This window comes from Eretmochelys imbricata, chromosome 11, assembly GCF_965152235.1.
Source record: "Eretmochelys imbricata isolate rEreImb1 chromosome 11, rEreImb1.hap1, whole genome shotgun sequence".
NCBI classification, from domain to species: Eukaryota; Metazoa; Chordata; order Testudines; family Cheloniidae; genus Eretmochelys; species Eretmochelys imbricata.
In genome coordinates this window covers 52,114,029-52,135,586 of record NC_135582.1, presented here as the reverse complement: position 1 = coordinate 52,135,586, position 21,558 = coordinate 52,114,029, and the positions used below count along the sequence as shown (strand labels likewise).

General features: G+C 40.9%; 1 protein-coding gene across 5 annotated transcripts; it reads right to left on the bottom strand.

Annotated features, from left to right (window-relative positions):
• Positions 1–1,768: 1,768 nt before the first annotated feature.
• On the bottom strand, positions 1,769–19,223 carry ASNSD1 (asparagine synthetase domain containing 1). Of its 5 annotated transcripts, none has more exons than XM_077829374.1 (6): positions 19,101–19,223; positions 17,028–17,081; positions 13,506–13,581; positions 6,420–7,967; positions 4,944–5,125; positions 1,769–2,137 (listed from the first exon to the last, which is right to left on the bottom strand). In XM_077829374.1, the coding sequence occupies exons 4-6, from the start codon at positions 7,872–7,874 to the stop codon at positions 1,882–1,884; spliced, it is 1,893 nt and encodes a 630-aa protein (XP_077685500.1). In that variant the 5' UTR covers positions 7,875–7,967; positions 13,506–13,581; positions 17,028–17,081; positions 19,101–19,223; the 3' UTR covers positions 1,769–1,881. The 5 variants fall into 5 exon arrangements, with proteins under 5 accessions (XP_077685500.1, XP_077685499.1, XP_077685501.1 ...); XM_077829373.1 differs by lacking the exon at positions 19,101–19,223 and adding an exon at positions 18,979–19,064; XM_077829375.1 differs by lacking the exon at positions 19,101–19,223 and adding an exon at positions 18,621–18,641.
• Positions 19,224–21,558: the final 2,335 nt, after the last annotated feature.

Sequence of the window (21,558 nt, the reverse complement as noted above, 5' to 3'; positions counted from 1 at the left end):
ATACATTGTTAATATTACTTTCTTACCATCACACCACTGCTAAACAATAGTGATATAGACATTCATTTTATGAGTATCTTCCAGATCTCTAAAAGAAAAGGAGTACTTGTGGCACCTTAGAGACTAACCAATTTATTTGAGCATAAGCTTTCGTGAGCTACAGCTCACTTCTTCGGATGCATACTGTGGAAACTGCAGAAGACACTATATACACAGAGACCATGAAACAATACCTCCTCCCACCCCACTCTCCTGCTCGTAATAGCTTATCTAAAGTGATCACTCTCCTTACAATGTGTATGATAATCAAGTTGGGCCATTTCCAGCACAAATCCAGGTTTTCTCACCCTCCGCGCGCCAGCTTTCCCCCCCCCCCCCCGCCCCCGACTCACTCTCCTGCTGGTAATAGCCCATCCAAAGTGACCACTCTCTTTACAATGTGCATGATAATCAAGTTGGGCCATTTCCAGCACAAATCCAGGTTCTCTCACCCCCCCCCCTTTTTTTTTTTTCCCAAAAACCACACACACAAACTCTCTCCTGCTGGTAATAGCTCATCCAAAGTGACCACTCTCCCTACAATGTGCATGATAATCAAGGTGGGCCATTTCCAGCACAAATCCAGGTTTTCTCACCCCTCCCACGATTTGTGCTGGAAATGGCCCACCTTGATTATCATGCACATTGTAGGGAGAGTGGTCACTTTGGATGAGCTATTACCAGCAGGAGAGAGTTTGTGTGTGTGGTTTTTGGAAAAAAAAAAGGGGGGGGGTGAGAAAACCTGGATTTGTGCTGGAAATGGCCCAACTTGATTATCATGCACATTGTAAAGAGAGTGGTCACTTTGGATGGGCTATTACCAGCAGGAGAGTGAGTCGGGGGGGGGGGGGGAGGCTGGCGCGCGGAGGGTGAGAAAACCTGGATTTGTGCTGGAAATGGCCCAACTTGATTATCATACACATTGTAAGGAGAGTGATCACTTTAGATAAGCTATTACGAGCAGGAGAGTGGGTGGGAAGAGGTATTGTTTCATGGTCTCTGTGTATATAATGTCTTCTGCAGTTTCCACAGTATGCATCCGATGAAGTGAGCTGTAGCTCACGAAAGCTTATGCTCAAAAAAATTGGTTAGTCTCTAAGATGCCACAAGTACTCCTTTTCTTTGTGCGAATACAGACTAACATGGCTGTTACTCTGAAACCTTCAGATCTCTACATATTATAAACTAGATGAGAATTATATTACTTGTTGTATTAAATCTTGAGTTTTCTCTAACAATCACTGTTCTGACATGGACTTTTTAGAATCCTGAACTAAGAATTTCTTATAAGAGTGAGTTTCATTTTTAAAATATATAATACTAACACAATTAAAATGTTAAATGTAGAGTACATTTCAAATGTACAATGCAATATTGGTAAAAGGGTAGAATGTATGTGATGTACAGTAGGTTTTCCTTCAACTGTAAGTAAATGCACATGATAACCCTGAGAGATGGCATTTTTTGTTGAGTTAATGTTATATACTAGCTTCATACTGTTGTCAAGTGGGGTGAATTCAAAAGTATTTCCCTCGAGCCCTGTGAAAATTAGTTAAAAAAAAAAAATACAGCCTGAATCTGTTGTTTTTCTGTGGAGCCCGTGCCTCTGCTTCCACCCACGGCAGTCGTGCTCTGGTAGACCAGACTGAATAATACAGTAGTTCTTCATTAGGCCAAATGCAAGGTGTAATTACAGATAAACTGATTAAAACCAGTAGATAAAACACAATTCTAAAATGTTGAGGATTTTATTGAATATCCACATAATAATATACAAAATTTTAAACCATAAGTTTCTCATAAGATGTGCCGTGAACAAACCTTCAATTGCAGCATCACAAGTTAGTCTACTGAAACTGACTGAAGTCTGCTGCATTTATCAGATGCCTTTTCGTTGCTGTTTTCCATTTTTGCAATCCGGGATCCAAACTGCATGGCCCTCTTTGGCAGAATAGTAGATGCTGTGAGGCCAAGCTCCTTAGCTGCAAGGCGCAAAAGTAATTTCTCACCAATTCCTCGAGGCAGAGTCAAGTCTGCTTTTTCCGAAACAGGCAGAGAGTTAAGAAACGAAACAACATCTTCATCAAGGAAAGGAAATCTAAACAGAAAATAATATTATGAAAAACTGTTACCTTGACAGGGTTTAAACTCATAAACAAATGTGTAGTGTACGAGATAACTGCCCTTAGAATACTCAATTCACACTATTCTGATCCGTAGAAAATTTGGACTTTCAAGTCAATATCCATTCCTAGAAGGAGATGCAACATAAATCTTGATGCTAACATGTTGTGAGAAAAACAGAAGTGTTGTGGAGTCTTGAGGAAATGAAAGACTGAAACAGCAATACACGTCCATAAGAAACTTTATTTAAACTTATCTGATTGGAAGTTTTAAAAGTCTTGCCCAAAAAAAATAATTTGTACTTAAATAGGAGCAAATGACAGAAATTCTGTTTTTGTGCATAGCCCTCTAGTCACCACCAATAAAAATATTTGAAAGAGAGAAAACATAAATTATGTCGGTGCAGAACTGTTTATAAAATAGAATGTTTTTCAAGATCAGAGGATCTTTAAATGTTGAACTACTGTAAAACCTAACCTTAGTATACAGCTACACTCTGGTGCTGTGTCTAATTTTAACCTCTCAGACAAAACACATTTACACTGAAAATTCTGTTACACCATTCTAAAGGGAAAAACAAGTCACAAAAATTTAGATCGTTAATGCCTGCTGTCAGCTTTTACCTTGCTAAAAGGGCACTTCCTTCTTAAAGGTCCTTTCACATGTATCATAGATTTATAACTCTGTAGGTAACTCCCCCCCACCCCAAGATATTACACATTTTCTGCTAGTCACAAAATCACGATTGGTGCCCTAAGATCCATTTTTCAGTTTACTATAACGAAAGAAATTCTTCCCAGTGCAGAGTTAATATGCAAAAACCTCCACACCATCACTTAACTCCAATGGTGGGATCATGAGGTGGGACAAACAGGCATGAAAGGAGATGTTTTGTTTCTGGGTAAATTAAATTGGGGCTACTGGATCCAGGCTATACCAATCTAATGGTTAGGAACTCTAGTCGAGGGGTGTGAAAGGGCAGCAGCTGCTGTTCCATAGTCAGGAATAATGGCTGCAAGGAACTGCATGTATTGCAATCCCACAGCCTAGGTGGTAGGTGAAGTGTATGGATTGCATTCTCTAAAGTCCCCATATGTAGTTCCCCATACAAAGCCAGCTTACGTAGGCTTTATGCAGAACAATGGATGTTCCCCTATAAAGTGACAAAATCAACTAAATATAAGAAATATAAGGTTTCTATAAGAACACCTAACAGCATGTATGGATTAAAAAAAATGTTGCTCCCTTCCTGAGGTTTAGAAGTCTTTTGGGCCAAGAACACCACCAAAAATGCTCAGGCCTCTCTTTCCTCCTTGTGGACATATCTGTCTGCTGCCTCTTCAGTTTAAACTTTGCTGCTGCTGTTTCTGTTATGCTAAACCTGGAGAAAAGAGTGTGTGACCATAAAAACTTCTGTCTGTAACAGTAACTCCCAACAGGCCACACAAACTCACTATACCTATCACACCACATTCATCATATTTATCCATAAATGATGTAATGTAGGATCTTAAATGAACGCCAGGATCACACTGGTCATTAATATAGTTGTGAAATGGGTACACATACGCGCGCTCTCTCTCTCTCTCATTCACTCACTGAAAATACATTCCTAAAAATGTCTGAATCAAGACAGTGTTGATAAACAGGTTTCTACTAGACAAAGGATGTTTAGTCACCCACCTGCCTTTGTAAGTCAACACAACGAAAGCCCGTTAGTCAACAGAAGAATATGAAAGCAACATGAAGTCAGCACACCAAGCAATAAAACTCGGGGTAGGGAGAAGGTAGGGGTCATCCTGACTCTGGGGGCCAACAATTAATTTTGCTGATACAAGGAGAAGGCAAAAAGACATCACTTTATCCTGCATGTGAGGGAATAATTGGGCACATTCATGAAAATGGGATCCAAAACGGCCCTGCTTGGCAGCACTGTAAAGGACATTTAGGAGAGATAAGACTGCTTTTAGACAGATGGTTAGACTGTTAAAGTTAAGTTTAGTCTCTAGAAAGTGTGTACCGAGTTTAATGTTACCTTGCTGACTGGACTACCCTTACTCACTGTCTCTTACATTTTAGCCTTTGATAATAAATTTAAGTTTTCACTATAATATTGCAGTGCTGTGATGATATATATGAGCTGATCCTCAGTTGAATCACACAACCTCATATATACACTGTCCCCTGGGGGATAGCAAACATGATATTTCTGTGAGTAGCCAGTGAGAGGGGCAAGATATCACAGGGAAAATCTTCAGAACGGTTTGGGAACCGGAGTGGACCTATTGTTAAAGCAAACGGAGGGGCCGGGCTAGCATTGTCCGGAGGAGATTGTTTCGGTGGCTAACAGACTGGAGGTGTCAGGGAGCTGATAACACTGCAAAGGGTTAAGCAACAGCAAGTCTCTCTCTTGCTGGAGGCAAAGAGGTAACAAGGAGGCTCAAAGTCCTGGGTACCCCAAGAACCATCACAGTGTGCAGGTGAGGGCACCTCAAATGAGTGCTTGTGAGGGTAATGTCATCATACTAACATGAGACTGGAAGTAAAATTTTCAGGTGGAAGTGTGATTTTCAAGTTGCTATGTCTTCTTAAGGGGTACTCTAAGCACTTTAAATTAGTACAGGCCCAATGTCTGTGTACACACACCCACACCCTAAACAAATGTCCTCATGGAATTTTTTAAAAATTAAGAAAAGACAATTTTGATTTAAAATTCCACTGCAGTGCTAGAAATGGAGTTCTGAGTTGAAACTGTTTGCTGCATGTTAAAACAATGCTACCTTGCTTCTTTTCCATGATCTCCAATAATCCTGTCATCCCGGCCAAGATTTCTAGAAGAAATGCGAGCCAGCTCCATTCCTAGTTCCTTATTCAAGCCCTCTAAACCGTATTTTTTGAAGCAAACACGATGTCGGGAATATCCTGCAAGCTGCTCATCTGCTCCAATTCCTGTAAGCACAACCTACAGAAGAGTATAAAAATAGTATTTTATTATTTATCTAGGAACTCTAATTAAAGGGGGAAAACGTTATAGATTTCCAAAATATTCAACTATAAAAATCTGAAAATAAACCCAATAAATATATTCAAACACATTTAGATTAACATAATAAAATAAGCCTGCATTTACTCATTTTTATAGATCCCGATCTTGTTCCCACTGAAGTCACTGGGAACCCTGATTTAAATTGGAGCAGGATCAGACCTGAACAGTATACACTCACGCTTTAACTCATTAAAGAAAAACAAAAAACCTGGTCTTTAACAATAAACCATTTCAGTCTATTTGGGGGAAAAAATAATTTGAACTTTTTGAAGAATTGAGATAAACTGCTAAGTAAATCACGTCACCTGAAAGACAACTAAAATAAAACCAGTATTCACATCTTTAGGTGACCCACTCTGATGCATAAGCCATTATAGGTTGTAGCACAATTTGAAAATAAAGCAAAATCCATTCAACTGTGCACTAAATCCTCTATTATTTGACTCCAACCATTTAAAACATCCCCATTAACTGGCAGCAAATAGTATAAACCTCAAAGCAGATGCAGAAGTGAACTCCAAATATGCAGCATCATTTTAAAAAACATTCATCCTTTCTCCATGCTCACTACCAAAGACAAGTGGGAGGAAAGAAGAGAATTCTTGAAGTAGCTATCAAATTACTACAAGAAGTTGCCCCCTTCAAAACGGCAAGAAAAATATCAGGTGGAAACAGAGGAAAAGTTGCTCTTTAAATGACTGTTTAAAATATGTCAGAAGCCTTCAAAAAACAATCCTCACCCCTCAATAATAATAGCATTTTGTTTTGTCACATACCAACCCAAATATTGATATTGTGGGAATTACTGGATGTGGGATAGCAGCACAAAACAATGCTGATTAACTAAATTTTCTGCAGATTTAAATATTTCAAATCTGTTTAGACTAGATCTGATGGTACAATTCTTCTCTACTACGTCAATTCAAAGATTGAATATTCCAGGCTGAAGACTATTGCCTTTCCCAGTTCTACTGCTGTATACTCAAGCTTACAGAATAGAATAATTCCATGCCAAGGAATTGAATGCAGGAGTCCTGCATTTTTGGAACTGCAGACAGTTACACACTTATTACAACTGTAAAATTTACTTATGCTTGCTACTTGTATTGCAGCGAGCTTGGATATTTATTAATTTTTTACTGACTACTGAAGCTAAACTGCACTATACTTATTTTTATTGACCAACTATAAAACAAAGAAGATCTTATACCTTTGCAGAACTTTTATATGGTTTTACATCTCCCTGGGTAGTAATAAAACCTTCTCCCCTGGAAGCAAACCAAACTGCACAACCAATGCTGTCATCCAGAACGGTATCCAATGGATAAACTAAGTGGCGTATGCGCTGTTGTCTCATTCTTTTCAGTTCCTCAAGTGTAACATTAATTTCCACAAAATTCCAAGTTCTTGAAGGATTAATAGTCTCTAGTTCTTCCAGTCCTGCTCTGCCAGTGATTCGGTCAGGCACATTGAAGCAAGAAAAGTTATCAACAATTGTAGTATCAAGTTTTTTACAGCATTCCTGACAAGAATGCAATTCATGTTGTTTTTTCTGCTTGCTTTGTATTGTCTGTTCTTTAATCATGAAGGCTACGTTAAGAAGATCAATTGGTTCCTCTGAAGGAATATGTCGATCAGCTAGGGTTGCAATAAGCATAGAATCAATACCACCAGAAAACAATATTGCAACATGTGCTTTCTTGGTAGGCATACTCGGAATTTCTTCTGTTAGCTGACCTGTATCTCTAAACAGATATAAAACACGTCTCTTTACTGCTTCACTTAAAACATCAATAAGCTGTTGGACCAATTTCTTCTTGTGCTCTTCTGCAAGAAATCGATGAAGATCTTCTACAGTAACTGTACTACTAGTAATATTACGGCAATGAGAGTCAACTGAAGTTTCAGGAACTGTCCTATTCAAAGGAACAACTGGTGTTATTAGAGAAAGTTTTAACTCACTCATCGTAAGAGACACATAGGCAGGTAAATCTTTTGAAATCTGATCCAAGCCACTGAGGAATGTTTCTTCTATTGCATTTTCTCTGGAATGGTATTTCCAGGGATAGAATGTTAAAACCAAAGACTCAGATATAGCACATGCCTTGAGATCAATTTTGTAAATTCCAGATGCTGGAACTTCCTGCCATTGGTTATCAGATTCAGAAAGAGCACTTACAGACGACAAACACAGAGCCCTGTCTAGCTCTTTATTAAACTGCCACAACAAACTACGACGACCAAAATAATCCCTACCAAACCACAAGTAATGTCTCGATGCTTGATAATAAATAAAAGACCACGGACCCTGAACAGATGAGAAGAGTGACAAAATATCAGATTCACTACTACATGATGAAAGATGATGAAACATAACTTCAGTGTCATTCTCTGCTGTCCCTATGTGAATTCCATTGAAGACTTCTCCATTCCAAAGAAACACATTATTATCAATGTCTGTCAGAGGCTGGGGAGTCATCAGTCCCCTCAGGTGAAGTATATGGCCAGAAAACAAACACTGGTAGGAGAGATCAGACACAGTCTTTATCAGATGCTGGCTGCTGCTAGGTCCTCTTCTTCTTAGGTTGCACAGCAGACCATCTTTGAAGAAGCCACCAATAGTGTGCTGAACAGACAAACTGACAACACAACAAATACCACACATTGCTATATAGAATTTAAAAGGTCTATTTTCTGATTTTGGTCTTCTCTGAATTTTCTATCTCCTGATGTGCCCTCTTCAGGTCATCTAATGTGTCTGCATAAAAGAAAAGAGGAAATAAATAATCACTTAAAATTCTTTTAATAAATTTGATAAATGTGGTAGAATAATAATGAATTAGAGGGATAAACAGCAAGCTCTTTAGGGCAGGGACTGTCTTTCTGTTCTATATTTGTACCGTGCCTAGCACAATAGGATCCTGGTACATGAAGGCCTTAAAAGCCAGAGGCTAAGCGAGCAAGGGGAGCTAACGAACAGGGGACCGCAAACAGGGGAGTTTGCGATGGGGTTTGTGGGAGGGAGACTAAATAAAATCGCTATGGTTAGGAAGGGCCGCATCGCCAGTGCCAACGTTGCTCCTGACTCCTCCACCTGCGCCTGTATCTAGGCAGACAACCTAACCATGGATGCCTCTGCAGATCCTGGTGTGGATCTGCAGAGACTGTGGCCTGCATTTCCCACTCACAGAAAGCCAGGCTTGGGGGGACCATCCAATGTGAAAGGTGCCTGATGGTGGAATCTCTCAGGAAGCAGGTGGGAGAGCTACAGGAGGTGGCTAGGCTGAGGCACATCCATGCCCAGTTCCTTGGGAGTATTCATAGGGAGACATCCAAGACTGAGGAAGCTATCCAGCTACAGAAGACTGCTGTCACACCACCGAGGGAGGAGGATATGGCTCTGTTACAGGGAGGACACTAGCTCCTGGTTAATTCTGGCAGCAGGTAGTGCTCCATCCCTACTCCCAACCCACCCACCATGGTGATTGAAAACCTTTCTGCTGCCTGGGCAACAAGAGATGAGGAATCACCCCCAAAGGTGGAGGAGGAGAAGCCATGTACCCCCAAGGCTGGGAGGATCGCAGCCACCACTCCCAGGAGAAAATGTAGTGTAGTGGTGGTTGGTGACTCTTTTCTGAGGGGGTTGGAGGCACCCATCTGTCACCCTAACATGGCATCTGGGAGGTATGCTGCCTGTCAGGGGCCCATATCCGAGATGTTATGGAGAGATTGTCGAGGATCATCCCCATGCTCCCCCACTACCCCATGTTACTCATCCATGTGGGCACTAATGATACTGCGAGGTATGACCCTCAGCAGATCAGAAGTGACTACAGGGCTCTGGGAGTAAGGGTGAAGGAGTTGGGAGCGCAAGCAGTGTTCCCTTTGATCCTTCTGGTCAAGGATAGGGGCCCAGGCAGAGACAGATGCATCCTGGAGGTGAATGCCTGGCTGCGAAGATGGTGTCACCAGGAAGGCTTTGGCTTCCTTGACCATGGGATGCAGTTTTAGGAAGAAGGACGGCTAAGCAGAGATGGGGTCCACCTATCGAGGAAGGAGAAGAGCATATTTGGATACAGACTAGCTAACCTAGTGAGGAGGGCTTTAAACTAGGTTTGAAGGGGGCAGTTGACCAAAGCCCACTGGTAAGTCAAAAACATGGAGACTGGAGAGAAGGGATTTGGGGGGGGAGCATGGGTTGTTATAGCAGGGATAAGGGAGAGACAAGACAGAACTGACGGTGGGGGAAATCAAATCAGTAGCTTAGATCTGTATACCAATGCGAGAAGTATGGCGAATAAACAGGAAGAGCTCAAAATGCTAATAAATAAACACAACTATGACATAATTGGTATCACAGAGACTTGGTGGGATAATACGCATGACTGGAATATTGGTATCGAAGGATACAGTTTGCTCAGGAAGGACAGGCAGGGAAAAAAGGGAGGAGCTGTGCCTTATATATTAAAAATGTATACACTTGGACTAAGGTTGAGATGGAAATAGGAGACAGACTTGCTGAAAGTCTCTGGGTAAGGATAAAAGGGGTAAAAAACAAGGGTGATGTCATGGTAGGGGTGTACTACAGACCACCTAACCAGGAAGAAGAGGTAGATGAGACTTTTTTTAAGCAACTAACAAAATCATCCAAGCACAGGACTTGGTGGTAATAGGGGACTTCAACTACCCAGACATCTGTTGGGAAAATAACACAGCAGGGCACAGATTATCAAACAAGTTCTTGGAATGTAGACAATGTCTTGGAGACAACTTTTTATTTCAGAAGGTGGAGAAAGGTACTGGGGAGAGGCTGTTCTAGATTTGATTTTAACAAATAGGGAGGAACTGGTTGAGATTTTGAAAGTGGAAGGCAGCTTGGGTGAAAGTGACCATGAAATGGTAGAGTTCATGATTTTAAGGAATGGTAGGAGAGAGAACAGCAAAATAAAGACAATGGATTTCAAGAAGGCAGACTTTAGTAAACTCAGGGAGTTGGTAAGTAAGATCCCAGTAGAAGCAAATCTAAGGGGAAAAACAATGGAAGACAGTTGGCAGTTTTTCAAGAGACATTATTAAAGGCACAAGAGCAAACTACCCCACTGCATAGGACAGATAGGAAGTATGGCAAAAGACCACGCTGGATTAACCAGGAGATCTTCAATGATCGGAAACTCAAAAAAGAATACTACAGAAAGTGGAAACTAGGTCAAATTACAAAGGATGAATATAAACAAATAACACAGGTATGTAGGGACAAAATTAGAAAGGCCAAGATACAAAACAAGATCAAACTAGCTAGAGACAAAGTGCAACAAGGCAACGTTTTACAAATACATTAGAAGCAAGAGGAAGATCAAGGACAGGGTAGGCCCATTACTCAATGAGGGGGAAAAAACAATAACAGAAAATGTGCAAATGGCAGAGGTGCTTAATGACTTCTTTGTTTTGGTGTTCACCAAGAAGGTTGGTGGTGATTGGATATCTAACATAGTGAATGTCAGTGAAGATGAGGTAGGATCAAAGGCTAAAATGGGAAAGAACAAGTTAAAAATTACTTAGGCAAGTTAGATGTCTTCAAGTCACCAGGGCCTGATGAAATGCATTCTAGAATACTCAAGTAACTGACTGAGGAGATATCTGAGCCATTAGCGATTATCTTTGGAAAGTCATGGAAGATGGGAGAGATTCCAGAAGACTGGAAAAGGGAAATAAGCACAACCTGGGGAATTACAGACCAGTTATCTTAACTTCTGTACCTGGAAAGAGATGGAGAAAATAATAAAGCAATCAATTTGCAAACGCCTGGAAAATAGTAAGGTGACAAGTAACAGTCAGCTTGGATATGTCAAGAACAAATCGTATCAAACCAACCTGATACCTTTCTTTGACAGGGAAACAAGCCTTGTGGATGGGAGGAAGCAGTAGATGTGATATAGCTTGACTTTAATAAAGCTTTTGATACTGTCTCGCATGACCTTCTTATAAACAACCTAGGGCAATGCAATCTAGATGGAGCTACTATAAGAAGGGTGCATAACTGGTTGAAAAACCATTCTCTGTTAAGTCGTTATCAGAGGTTCACAGTCATGCTGGAAGAGCATAATGCGTGGGGTCCCACAGGGATCAGTTCTGGGTCAAATTCTGTTCAGTATCTTCATCAATGATTTAGATAATAGCATAGAGAGTACACTTATAAAGTTTGCAGACGATACCAAGCTGGGAGGGGTTGCAAATGCTTTGGAAGATAGGATTATAATTCAAAATGATCTGGACAAACTGGAGAAATGATCTGAAATGAACAGGATGAAATCCAATAAGGACAAATGCAAAATACTCCACTTAGGAAGTAACAATCAGTTGCACACATACAAAATGGGAAATGACTGCCTAGGAAGGAATACTTACTGCGGAAAGGGATCTGCGGATCATAGTGGACCACAAGCTAAATATGAGTCAACAGTGTAACACTGTTGCAAAAAAAGAAGGAAACATCATTCTGGGATATACTAGTAGGAATGTTGTAAGCAAAACACAAGAAGTAATTCTTCCTCTCTACTCTGCGCTGATTAGGCCTCAATTGGAGTACTGTGTCCAATTCTGGGCGCCACCTTTCAGGAAAGATGTGGACAAATTGTAGAAGAGCAAGAAAAATTATTAAAGGTCTAGAAAACATGACCTATGAGGGAAGATTGAACAAAATGGGCTTATTTAGTCTGGAAAAGAGAAGACTGAGATGGGACATGATAACAGTTTTCAAGTACATAAAAGGTTGTTACAAGGAGGAGGGAGAAAAATTGTTGTTCTTAACCTCTGAAGATAGGACAAGAAGCAATGGGCAAGGATGGTTTAGGTTGGACATTAGGAAAAATTTCCTAACTGTCAGGGTGGAATACATTCCCTAGGGAGGATGTGGAATCTTCATCCTTGGAGATTTTTAAGAGCAGGTTAGACAAACACCTGTCAGGGATGGTCTAGATAATACTGAGTCATGCCATGAGTGCAGGGGACTGGACTAGATGACCTCTTGAGGTTCCTTCCAGTCCTGTGATTGGGCGTCTTAGGCACTACGATAATACAAATAATAAATAGTAATAATAATGGTTCCTGATAAGTCAGTAATTATAGCCAACAGTCCAATCAACACAAAATTTAAAGAAAATATGAAAGTGTTATGCATCAGTACCATTGCACAAATCAGCCCATTGCAGCTTTTTCCCCTTTAAAGACATTCAAATTTAGATATATATTCTTATTGTTAATGCACATTTTTGTATACATGAACTTTAAAAATTGTATGTCATTAAATTTGCATTGATTGGGCTATTAACTATAACTCCTGACTTATCAAGTACCAAAATTATTATTTGTATTATTGTAGTGCCTAAGACTAAGAGCTTCAGTCATGGACCAGGACCCTATTGTGCTGGGTACTGTACAGGTACAGAACAAAAAGACAGCCCCAAAGAGTTTACAATCTATCTCTCTAATTTAAGTCATTATTATTGTACTGCATTTTTATATATAAGACTTTTACCAATATCAGAACTTGGTGAACTCCTAGCTACTGTCAATATAAGATTTGCACTTTACTGCATAAACTGCATAAACTATCTTAACTAAAGCCTTCTCAGTGTAAACTGGCTAAAAACACTCTAAGAAACAAAGAGCAAGCACCATTTGTTCCATCCAGAAATTACTGAGTTCATTTACATCTTGGAATTCATTCCACACCTGACCCTAGATTTCTCATCTACTTGATGCTTCTTGGTCTTTATTTAACCAACAAGTCTCTCTCTCTCATTCTCCCTTATCTCCAGATGCTTCTATCCTAGATCCTCGACCCTCCACACCTCCATAATCCCAAAGTCCATTCCTCCAGCCCCCAAAGGTTTTCAGTTCAACTTCAGTTTTCTTTCTTCCTTAACCCATGCTACTTTCAGACAGGTTTATTCTTCCTATATGGGACCAAATGCTGCAAGATGCTGATTGCTTCCTGAAAGGAGTTGAGGGTGCTCAGCAATTCAGAGGACTGGGCACTAGGTCTACTATAATTTTTACTGTGATCCCGTCCTACATTTTTAGGACTTGCAGCTTTTCAGTTTAAGTACTCTATCACACATATACATAATATTGTGATTACTTTAGTCTTCTGTCCTATCCAGACAAATTAAACACAGCAATCATACAGCTTTGAATAAACAAATTATGATTGTTCATTTTGATCTGCAGGAGAAATCCTACACAGTTACAAATACCACCTTTAAATACTGGTAGGCAATGTGTGTTAAGAACTTACTTTTGCATTCAGATAACATTTCTGTTCTGTCTACAAGAAAGAATATGTTGCTATTGGGTTGCTGTTTATAAACTTTCTGAAAAATAAGAGGAAATTGGGATAGGTTAATGTTAATAACAAATCCACAGCAGAAGTCTAACATGTTATCAAGACAACTGTTTTATCATCCACAGCATTGTTACCTACTGCTATTTTATATTCTTCTTCCCTCAAATATGATGAGTCAAGTGCCACTATTTCAAATATAAACTAAACTGAAAGTAAACATATTTATGAATACTTAAAGTGTATGAATGGCTAACATGATATTAGCAAATATCAGGCCAAGTTAGACATTTTAATCAACAATTTAGATAAGACATTACTGAAAGTACTGACGCCAAAAGACACACAAATTCTCATTGTTTTAAAAGGCAAGTGTCTATCAATTTACTACATTAAAAGGCATTGTACTAAAAGTACATGTACGCGATACAAAGAATGTAGGATAAAAGATAAAAATATTAAAAAGTTAATTCTTTGCAACACATATGATAGTTGTAAAATGTATAACAGAACACGGTTATCATCTATACTGACAGAGTTCTGGAGTCCCTACTCACTCAAAGCTTCAGTGAGAGTTTAAATAGATGGATTAAAAACTACAGGATTTGGCCCAACATAAATTGTATATACAGTAGAGCCTCTGTGTTACAACGTAATTGGAGACTGAGTGCAGAAAGTCAAAAAGTTCATAAAATTGAAGATAAAAAAATTAGTCGGTACAGTGCCTGAGTTGCAGTATGATGCAACTGCATCATTTTCTTGTCTTTCAAACTGTAAAGCAATTTCAACACACTGAAGGCATCAGAATATAAAGGGATGATGATTCGTTCTTCATTGACATCTCTTTTGTTGTGACCCTTTGTCCCATCAAGAAAAATGGTTCATGTAACTGGTGGTTTGTAAAAACGAGGTTCTACTACGCCATAAAGACAATTCTCTATCAAGTTGTATCCATGATATTCACAAAGTACACAAAGCCACAGTGAACTATTCAGTCATGGTGCTAGGGGACAAAACTTGTGGCACAAGCTTGTGATTTCATATCATACCTACTGTGCATTTAATCCTATCAGAACCAAACAGTTAACCAAAACATGAGATAGCAGTCTCAATTGGCATACTATATACACTACAAAAAAAAAAGGGGGGGGGGGAATTTGTGTGTTTGTGAAACTTCAGATGGAGAGTCCTGGAGACTGAAGTCCTCTATCCACAGAACACTCGTACCAGAAGTGGCAGGTACATGCTTTCTTACACTGCCCCTCCAATGTGCCTCAGTATCCATCCTCCATCTCTTCCATACTCTCTGCTGAAACTGCCAATGAGTCAGCCAATGGTGCCAACTCTGATGTGAACATGTCCACTAATAAGCATACCAAGAAAAAAATTGATCTTATTTGACATGGACCCATTATCAGTCCAGAGCTATCCAGGGCTCAAACTAATTCTGCTTTTGTCAGGAATTGTTTACATGTTTCTGTATAATTTACCTGCACCTTGAATGATTTATTTTTAAGAACATGTAAGTCCATTTACACTGATTGTCAATTTTTCTGTGCACTGTTGAAATTAGATAGTTGGTAGGTAATGCATCAGATCTCTCTGAAAATAAAGTGTGGTCATTTATGTATGTTTTGTAGATGACATTTGTATATAGTTAACTCTATCTTTATTTTTAAAAAGGTTTTAACTTGTGCATATAAGGTAGGATTTTCACACATGCTCAATATTGGCTTAACTCTGCTCCCCCCTCAAAATGAATGGTAAATCTCACTCTTATTTCAAAGGAAGCAGCTAGGCCAATGGTAAGGGCTTCTGAAAATCCCACACATCATGGACACGATTAACAACAAAACAAATTGTGCTGATCCAAAGATAAACTGAATTAATTTTTCTTTTACGAACTTTAGACACTGATTAATCAGACTGATAGCCATACAGAAAAACTGGTAAATATCAGAACACAATCATTTTGAAGTAGCCATGGAAAGCTTTTTTGCTTTTCTTAGATATTAAAGCGGAAGCAGACATTTCCCCTTCCATGAAGGATATACATCTTTATCTTGGAGTTTTAGCCAATATAAGTTATCCTTAGAGAAAAGAAAAGTATTTATTTGCTTATCAGTGCACATAACATCTGTTTTCTCATTTCTATCTACAGCCCTTCACCTACCAATTCTTGCATAATGGTCATAAAACTCAAGGGGTTCATAGAGGAGGATAACAGCAGAGAAGGTCTTCTTTGTATTTTTTTAAAGCAATTTTAAACAACTTTTGCCTTCAAAATCTGAGAAAATCTGTGACAAATATTATGAGTTTGACACCAAATTTGGTATTTCCCCTGATAAAAAACAATTCCTGCACAGCTTAGTTCTGAATGTAATTTGGAGAGTAATTCCCTCACCACTTAGAAAATGTACAGTAGGAATTGTCTTCTTTTTGGCTTGAAGCATTGAGATGTGTTGGAAGGGGCACACAAGTGTTTTACTTTGATCTAGGATGTGCTACACTCCATCACTACCACAAAACTGGATGTGATCACTTCCTGGAAAATAAATCTTCTTTGACAAGGTGCGTAAACTAAGTTAATAATATCAATATAACAACAACTAAATGCTGTCTTAAAAAATGTCACTCATAGTGGGCATCAGCTATTTTGAAGTGTTTGTATTTGTTTTCTCATGCTTTCCCACCTTCCTTTATCTAGAGAATAAACTGCAGCAACTGCAAACACTGTCGCATTCTATTAGGTTGGAAGTGAACACGTCAAAGACTAAGTGGATGCGGAATGAGCATTCGAAGCAGGAATCATCGCTGTGAAAGGGAAAGTAATTGAGGAGGTCAACAAATATATTTATCTAGGTCAGCAGCTGAACATTCAAAGGGGAATGCAGTAGCACGAAAAAGGCGGGGCGGGAAAGTTTCAACAAAATAAAGACAACTCTAATGGATGATAAACTGCCCATGAAGAAAAGGAAAGAACTGTTTAACTCCACTGCTCTGTTAGCAATGATATAGGGAGTGGAAAGCTGGTCAACAATGAAAGTGGAGGAAGAAAAATTCACTGTCACCCAGAGAGCAATGGAAAGGCGAATCTGCAAGATATCGCTCTGTGATCATCTACCAAATGAGGAGATCAGAAGGAGTACGGAGGTGACCGATGTAGTGCAGGCGATGTACAACGCAAAGTGGAGATGGACAGGTCATGTAGTCTGCAGGTAAGACGATATGTGGACAACCCGAATCAGTGACTGGATCCCCAGAGACCACAAGCGACCACTGGGCAGACCGGAAATGCGTTAGGCTGATCCCATAACAAAACTCTTGGCCAGAAATGGAAAGAACATGTTTGTAATAAAACAGAGTGGTGTGGCATCGACTTGCGTTTGTGAAGGGATGGACGAGGACAAGCTGGACAAAGGCGATTTATCTAATGCAAAAAATGAATTGCTAAAAAACCACTTTGTAATCACTCACCCGGTTCTTCTTCAAGTTGGAAAGCTCATCAACTACAACTTTCTGCTCTTTAATCTGAAAAACATAACAGAACTCTAGATTTATAACAAATAAATCAGTATGTTATAACCCACTATTAACACTCCAACCCATGTTTTCAGATAGACAAACATTTGCATCTACCTTACTCTGAAGGTCCAGGAGAAATCAGATAGAAAAGTGATGGAGTAAAGAATGGAAAGTAAACTGACACATGAAAGATGTTTCCATAGCCAATATAAACATAACCAGTAAGATATGCTGAGGCATATGACTAATAGAAGCCGAAGTAAATTTTTCTGAAATTAACTTGATCTGAAAACTAGGTATCTGTAGAAGTCTGAGCCAGCAAACCAGGAGGGAGTAAATCATATTTTCAAATACCTGCTTTAGAAGGGAGGTAATTTGTATAGATCTGCATCTTTTTCTCCACAATTGCATGTGATCAGTACTGCACATCTAGGGCCTGATTCCAAAGCCTACTGAAATCAATGTGAGTCTTTCTATTGCTTTCAATGAGCTTTGCACCAGACCCTAATAAAACCTACTACTCTTGTAGATGGGGTTACTATGTAGGCAAATATGGTATGTTTCGTAAGCAACAGGCTAGGAACTAGATTCTGAATTATTCTGGTATAAATCAGAAGAATTTCACTGAGGTTAATGGAACAACAGCATATGAAAAATCTGTTTTGTGGGATCTTCTTCTTTCCAGGGGGAAAAAATGGGTCTCTTCAGGATTTTTCTAACTTCTTTGTCACCCTGAAGCACACAACAATGCAAAGAACTGTGAAGCCAATTTTGTCAATTTCCTGGGAACATCTCAAGGGCAGGGGGAATCCTTGAAGTGCAGAGCTGCCCACACCTTCTTTCCCCGATATAGGGGTCACTGTTGGAAAAAAGACCAAAGAACCTCTACACTTCAGCTATTACAAGCTGCAAGAATGTCCCTTAGGGCCACAGGCAACTGGACATAAACTAGAACAGCACAGCATCTCCTCTATGCCATGAACTGAACAGTACCTTAACTGGTTCCAGAATTTGGAAGTCACAAAGTTGGCATAAATCCACCATTGATCCCATTCCAGTCTCTCAGGTGCTCAAACCAAAGCACACATTTTACACCAATATCCTCCACCGAGGACATGGAGAAGCAGCACATTTACAAAAGGAAAATGGAGGAGGTTCCTTGGGATATACCAGACTTACAGACTGATGACACTACTGTCTCGACAGTAAATATTTAGTGTTTGTGAAGAATGCCAGAATGACAACTCCAGAGGCTAAAATATTTTATGTCTCCATGGAGCATATATGGGATAAGTAGCTGTAGCATAAGATAACCCACAATTCCCTGACCATGTATCTCAAGCTTGGAGTGATCAACACTAGGCATGACAAAGTAGTTCTACCAACATCTCCATTTAGCCCTGCCACTGCCAATATGGCCATTAATTAGGGCCAAATTATGGTGGAAGTTTCTCTACTGTGAAAATTAAAAAAGCCAAAAATCTCTGCTTTTTCATGGTACTGAATCTCTAATTTTTTTCTGGGGGGTAAAAATAAAGTCATCACCCTTATACGCCTGCCGCCGTGCACCCCCATTTTCACAGCAAGCGCTCAACGCCACACGATTTCCCAGAAAGTGTGTTCAGGGCCAATGTAACATCCTGATTCGCTGTCGCGGCATTATGACGTTACACCTTGCAGCGTGACATCACACCGCGAACGCTCTTGTAGTGATGACGCCAAATAAGCAGGAGGAGACCAGGCTGGTGCCCCCACTGGGCCGCGCTGCGCCCAGCCGGCAGGGGGCCCCCCTCCTCCCGCACGGACCCCAACCGGAACTGGACCCGCATCTATTCTGCAGGGGCCGGAACCTCCGGTCTCGCGAGGGCCGTGTGCGGGAGTGAGATTCGCGCCCCGCCCCCACCTTTCGGGTCAGCTCGTCCTTCTGGTGCAGCTTCGCCCCCTCCTCCTCTCTCCGCGGCTCCCGGCCCGACATTCCCGTCCTTACGCGTCCCGTTGCCAGGGGTGACAAGCGCGGAAACTCACACACACTGGCTGGCGCTTCCCTAATCCCACCACGTGCGGTTGGGGCCGACTACTTCCTTCAAACGCCCCGAACTGCGCAGTCGCACTACACGCAAAGTCCCTAACTGCGCCCACCTAGCCGGGCCGGTGGAGCGACAGCGCATGCGCGAGCTTCTCCGGGCATGCTCAGTAACAAGTCACGCCTCTGATACGTTTGGCCACCCCCCTTGGTGTAACTGAGCATGCGCGAATTGTCTCGAGTTGGTTGAAAAATGGTACTTGGTTTTGAAGCGCCATCAAGTTTTAAAATCCCTGGAAGGGAGCTGCGATACAGTTAAGCTTGGGAACCCCACACCTTGAGAATCCAGATTTATCAGAAAAGCTGCCCTTAGGGAGCTGTAAACAGCTGCCTCCTAAAGCAGGGATGGGCAAACTTTTTGGTCCAAGAGCCACATCTGAGTATGGAAATTGTATGGCGGGCCATGAATGCTCACGGACTTGGGGGTTGGCGTGCAGGGTTCTGGGGTGCAGGCAGAAATGAGGAGTTCAGGGTGTGGCAAAGGGTTCTGGACTGGGGCAGGGAGTGCCGGGGGAGCACTCCAGCGGGGGGTGTGGGCTCTGGGGTGGGGTTGGGGGTGGACAGTGCTCTGGGCTTGGACCAAGAAGCTCATAGGGCAGCAGGGGTCCGGGTGGCGCTTACCTCAAGCAGCTCCTGGAAACAGCAACATGTCCCCTCTCCAGGTCTTACATGGAAGTGCAGCCAGGCAGCTCTGCACACTGTCCTGTCCACAGGCGCCGCCCTTGCAGCTCCCATTGGCCAGCGTTTCTGTGAGCTGTGCGAGCTGTGCAGGTGGCATTTGGGGAGGGGGCAGCATGCAGAGCCCCCTGGCTGCTCCAACACGTAGGAGCTGAAGGATGGACATGCCGCTGCTTTCGGGAGCCGCACAAGCCTTGGACGCTGCTCCCGGGAGAGAACTAAAGGGCTGGATTAAAATGTCTGAAGAGCCGGATGTGGCCCCTGGGCCGTAGTTTGCCCACCCCGTCCTAGAGCCTAGGATATGTCTATACCACAATCAGAGTTGTAACTGCAGCATGTGCAGACATATCTGATCTAGCTTTAATTTAAGTATTATGAGTACCTAATGAAGGCTCAGCAGCACAGATTTCAGCATGGGCTGAATTACACAGTGGTTTCAGGTGGGCTTGTACAAACCAAACTGAAGTCCATGCTGCCACATCTTCACTGACTTGCAGTGTGTGTCTACACAAACTGCAATCACTCCCCTGATTGCAGGGTAGTAATATCCTTACTTGCACACATGGTTAAGCCTTTGCAGACATGGTTTTGACATTTTGAATAAATCCCTGGTGTCCACCTAATATGTGAACATATAACTTGCCTACACTAGGGTTTAAAAAAATAACTTTTTTTCCTAGTATAAGCAGGAACAGAAAGAAAGAAATTGGTTAGAACTAGTGCTATAATTTGAGAAGATAGGCCTCAAAAGCTTGAGAATGAAAGAACCACAAATGTGTAAAAAGAAATTAAAGGAAAGATTCTAATTAGTGTTTAGAAAAAAACTGTGTTCATTTCATAGCCCTTTACCAGAAATGGACAGCAGAAATGAAGGAGTGAACCCTGTAGAAGGGTATTTGTTAAACAAGTTATATGAGTTCCTGGTTTTAAAAGCTTCCTTTTTCTTGGCTAAACCTATTATTTTAATAATTACTAATAGTAGTATATTGTTTTGCACTTCAGCGCCTTGCTTTATCTGAGTAGGTCAATGTTCTTTACAAACATCTAATTAGGTCTCACAACACAGATGGCTGAAGCAAGGCACAGAGAATTTAAATAACCCGATGGTAAGTCAGTGGCAAAGCCAGGAACAATGAGTCCTGGTTTCCTAGTTTAACCACTAGATGCCACCATCATAAATTGGTAACATGGAAACTGCTATCTGTAGGCCTTGGTGATCAAGTAACAACTAGAAGTGTGTGAACACCAACAATTTTCGTTTGTGTGTGGTTCATTCACCAAACCTTGCAAATGTAGTTTTTGGGTTGCTAGTGGTCCTAATCCCATTGCATAAAAGCTCAACTTCAGCAACCTACAACCTCCCCAGGGAAGTCCAACAGCGCATCGCTGCTATCATTAGAGCTGGGTCACAGAAACAAAAATGGAATTGCCTGTTATGAATAGTCAGGGAAAGACAGGATTTCCCTTCCCACAATACCAAGGCTCAGTGCTTACACAGGTTTTAGAGTAGCAGCCATGTTAGTCTGTATTCGCAAAAAGAAAAGGAGTACTTGTGGCACCTTAGAGACTAACCATTTTATTTGAGCATAAGCTTTCATGAGCTACAGCTCACTTGTATGCATCTGATGAAGTGAGCTGTAGCTCACGAAAGCTTATGCTCAAATAAATTGGTTAGTCTCTAAGGTGCCACAAGTAATCCTTTTCTTTTTGCTTACACAGGGT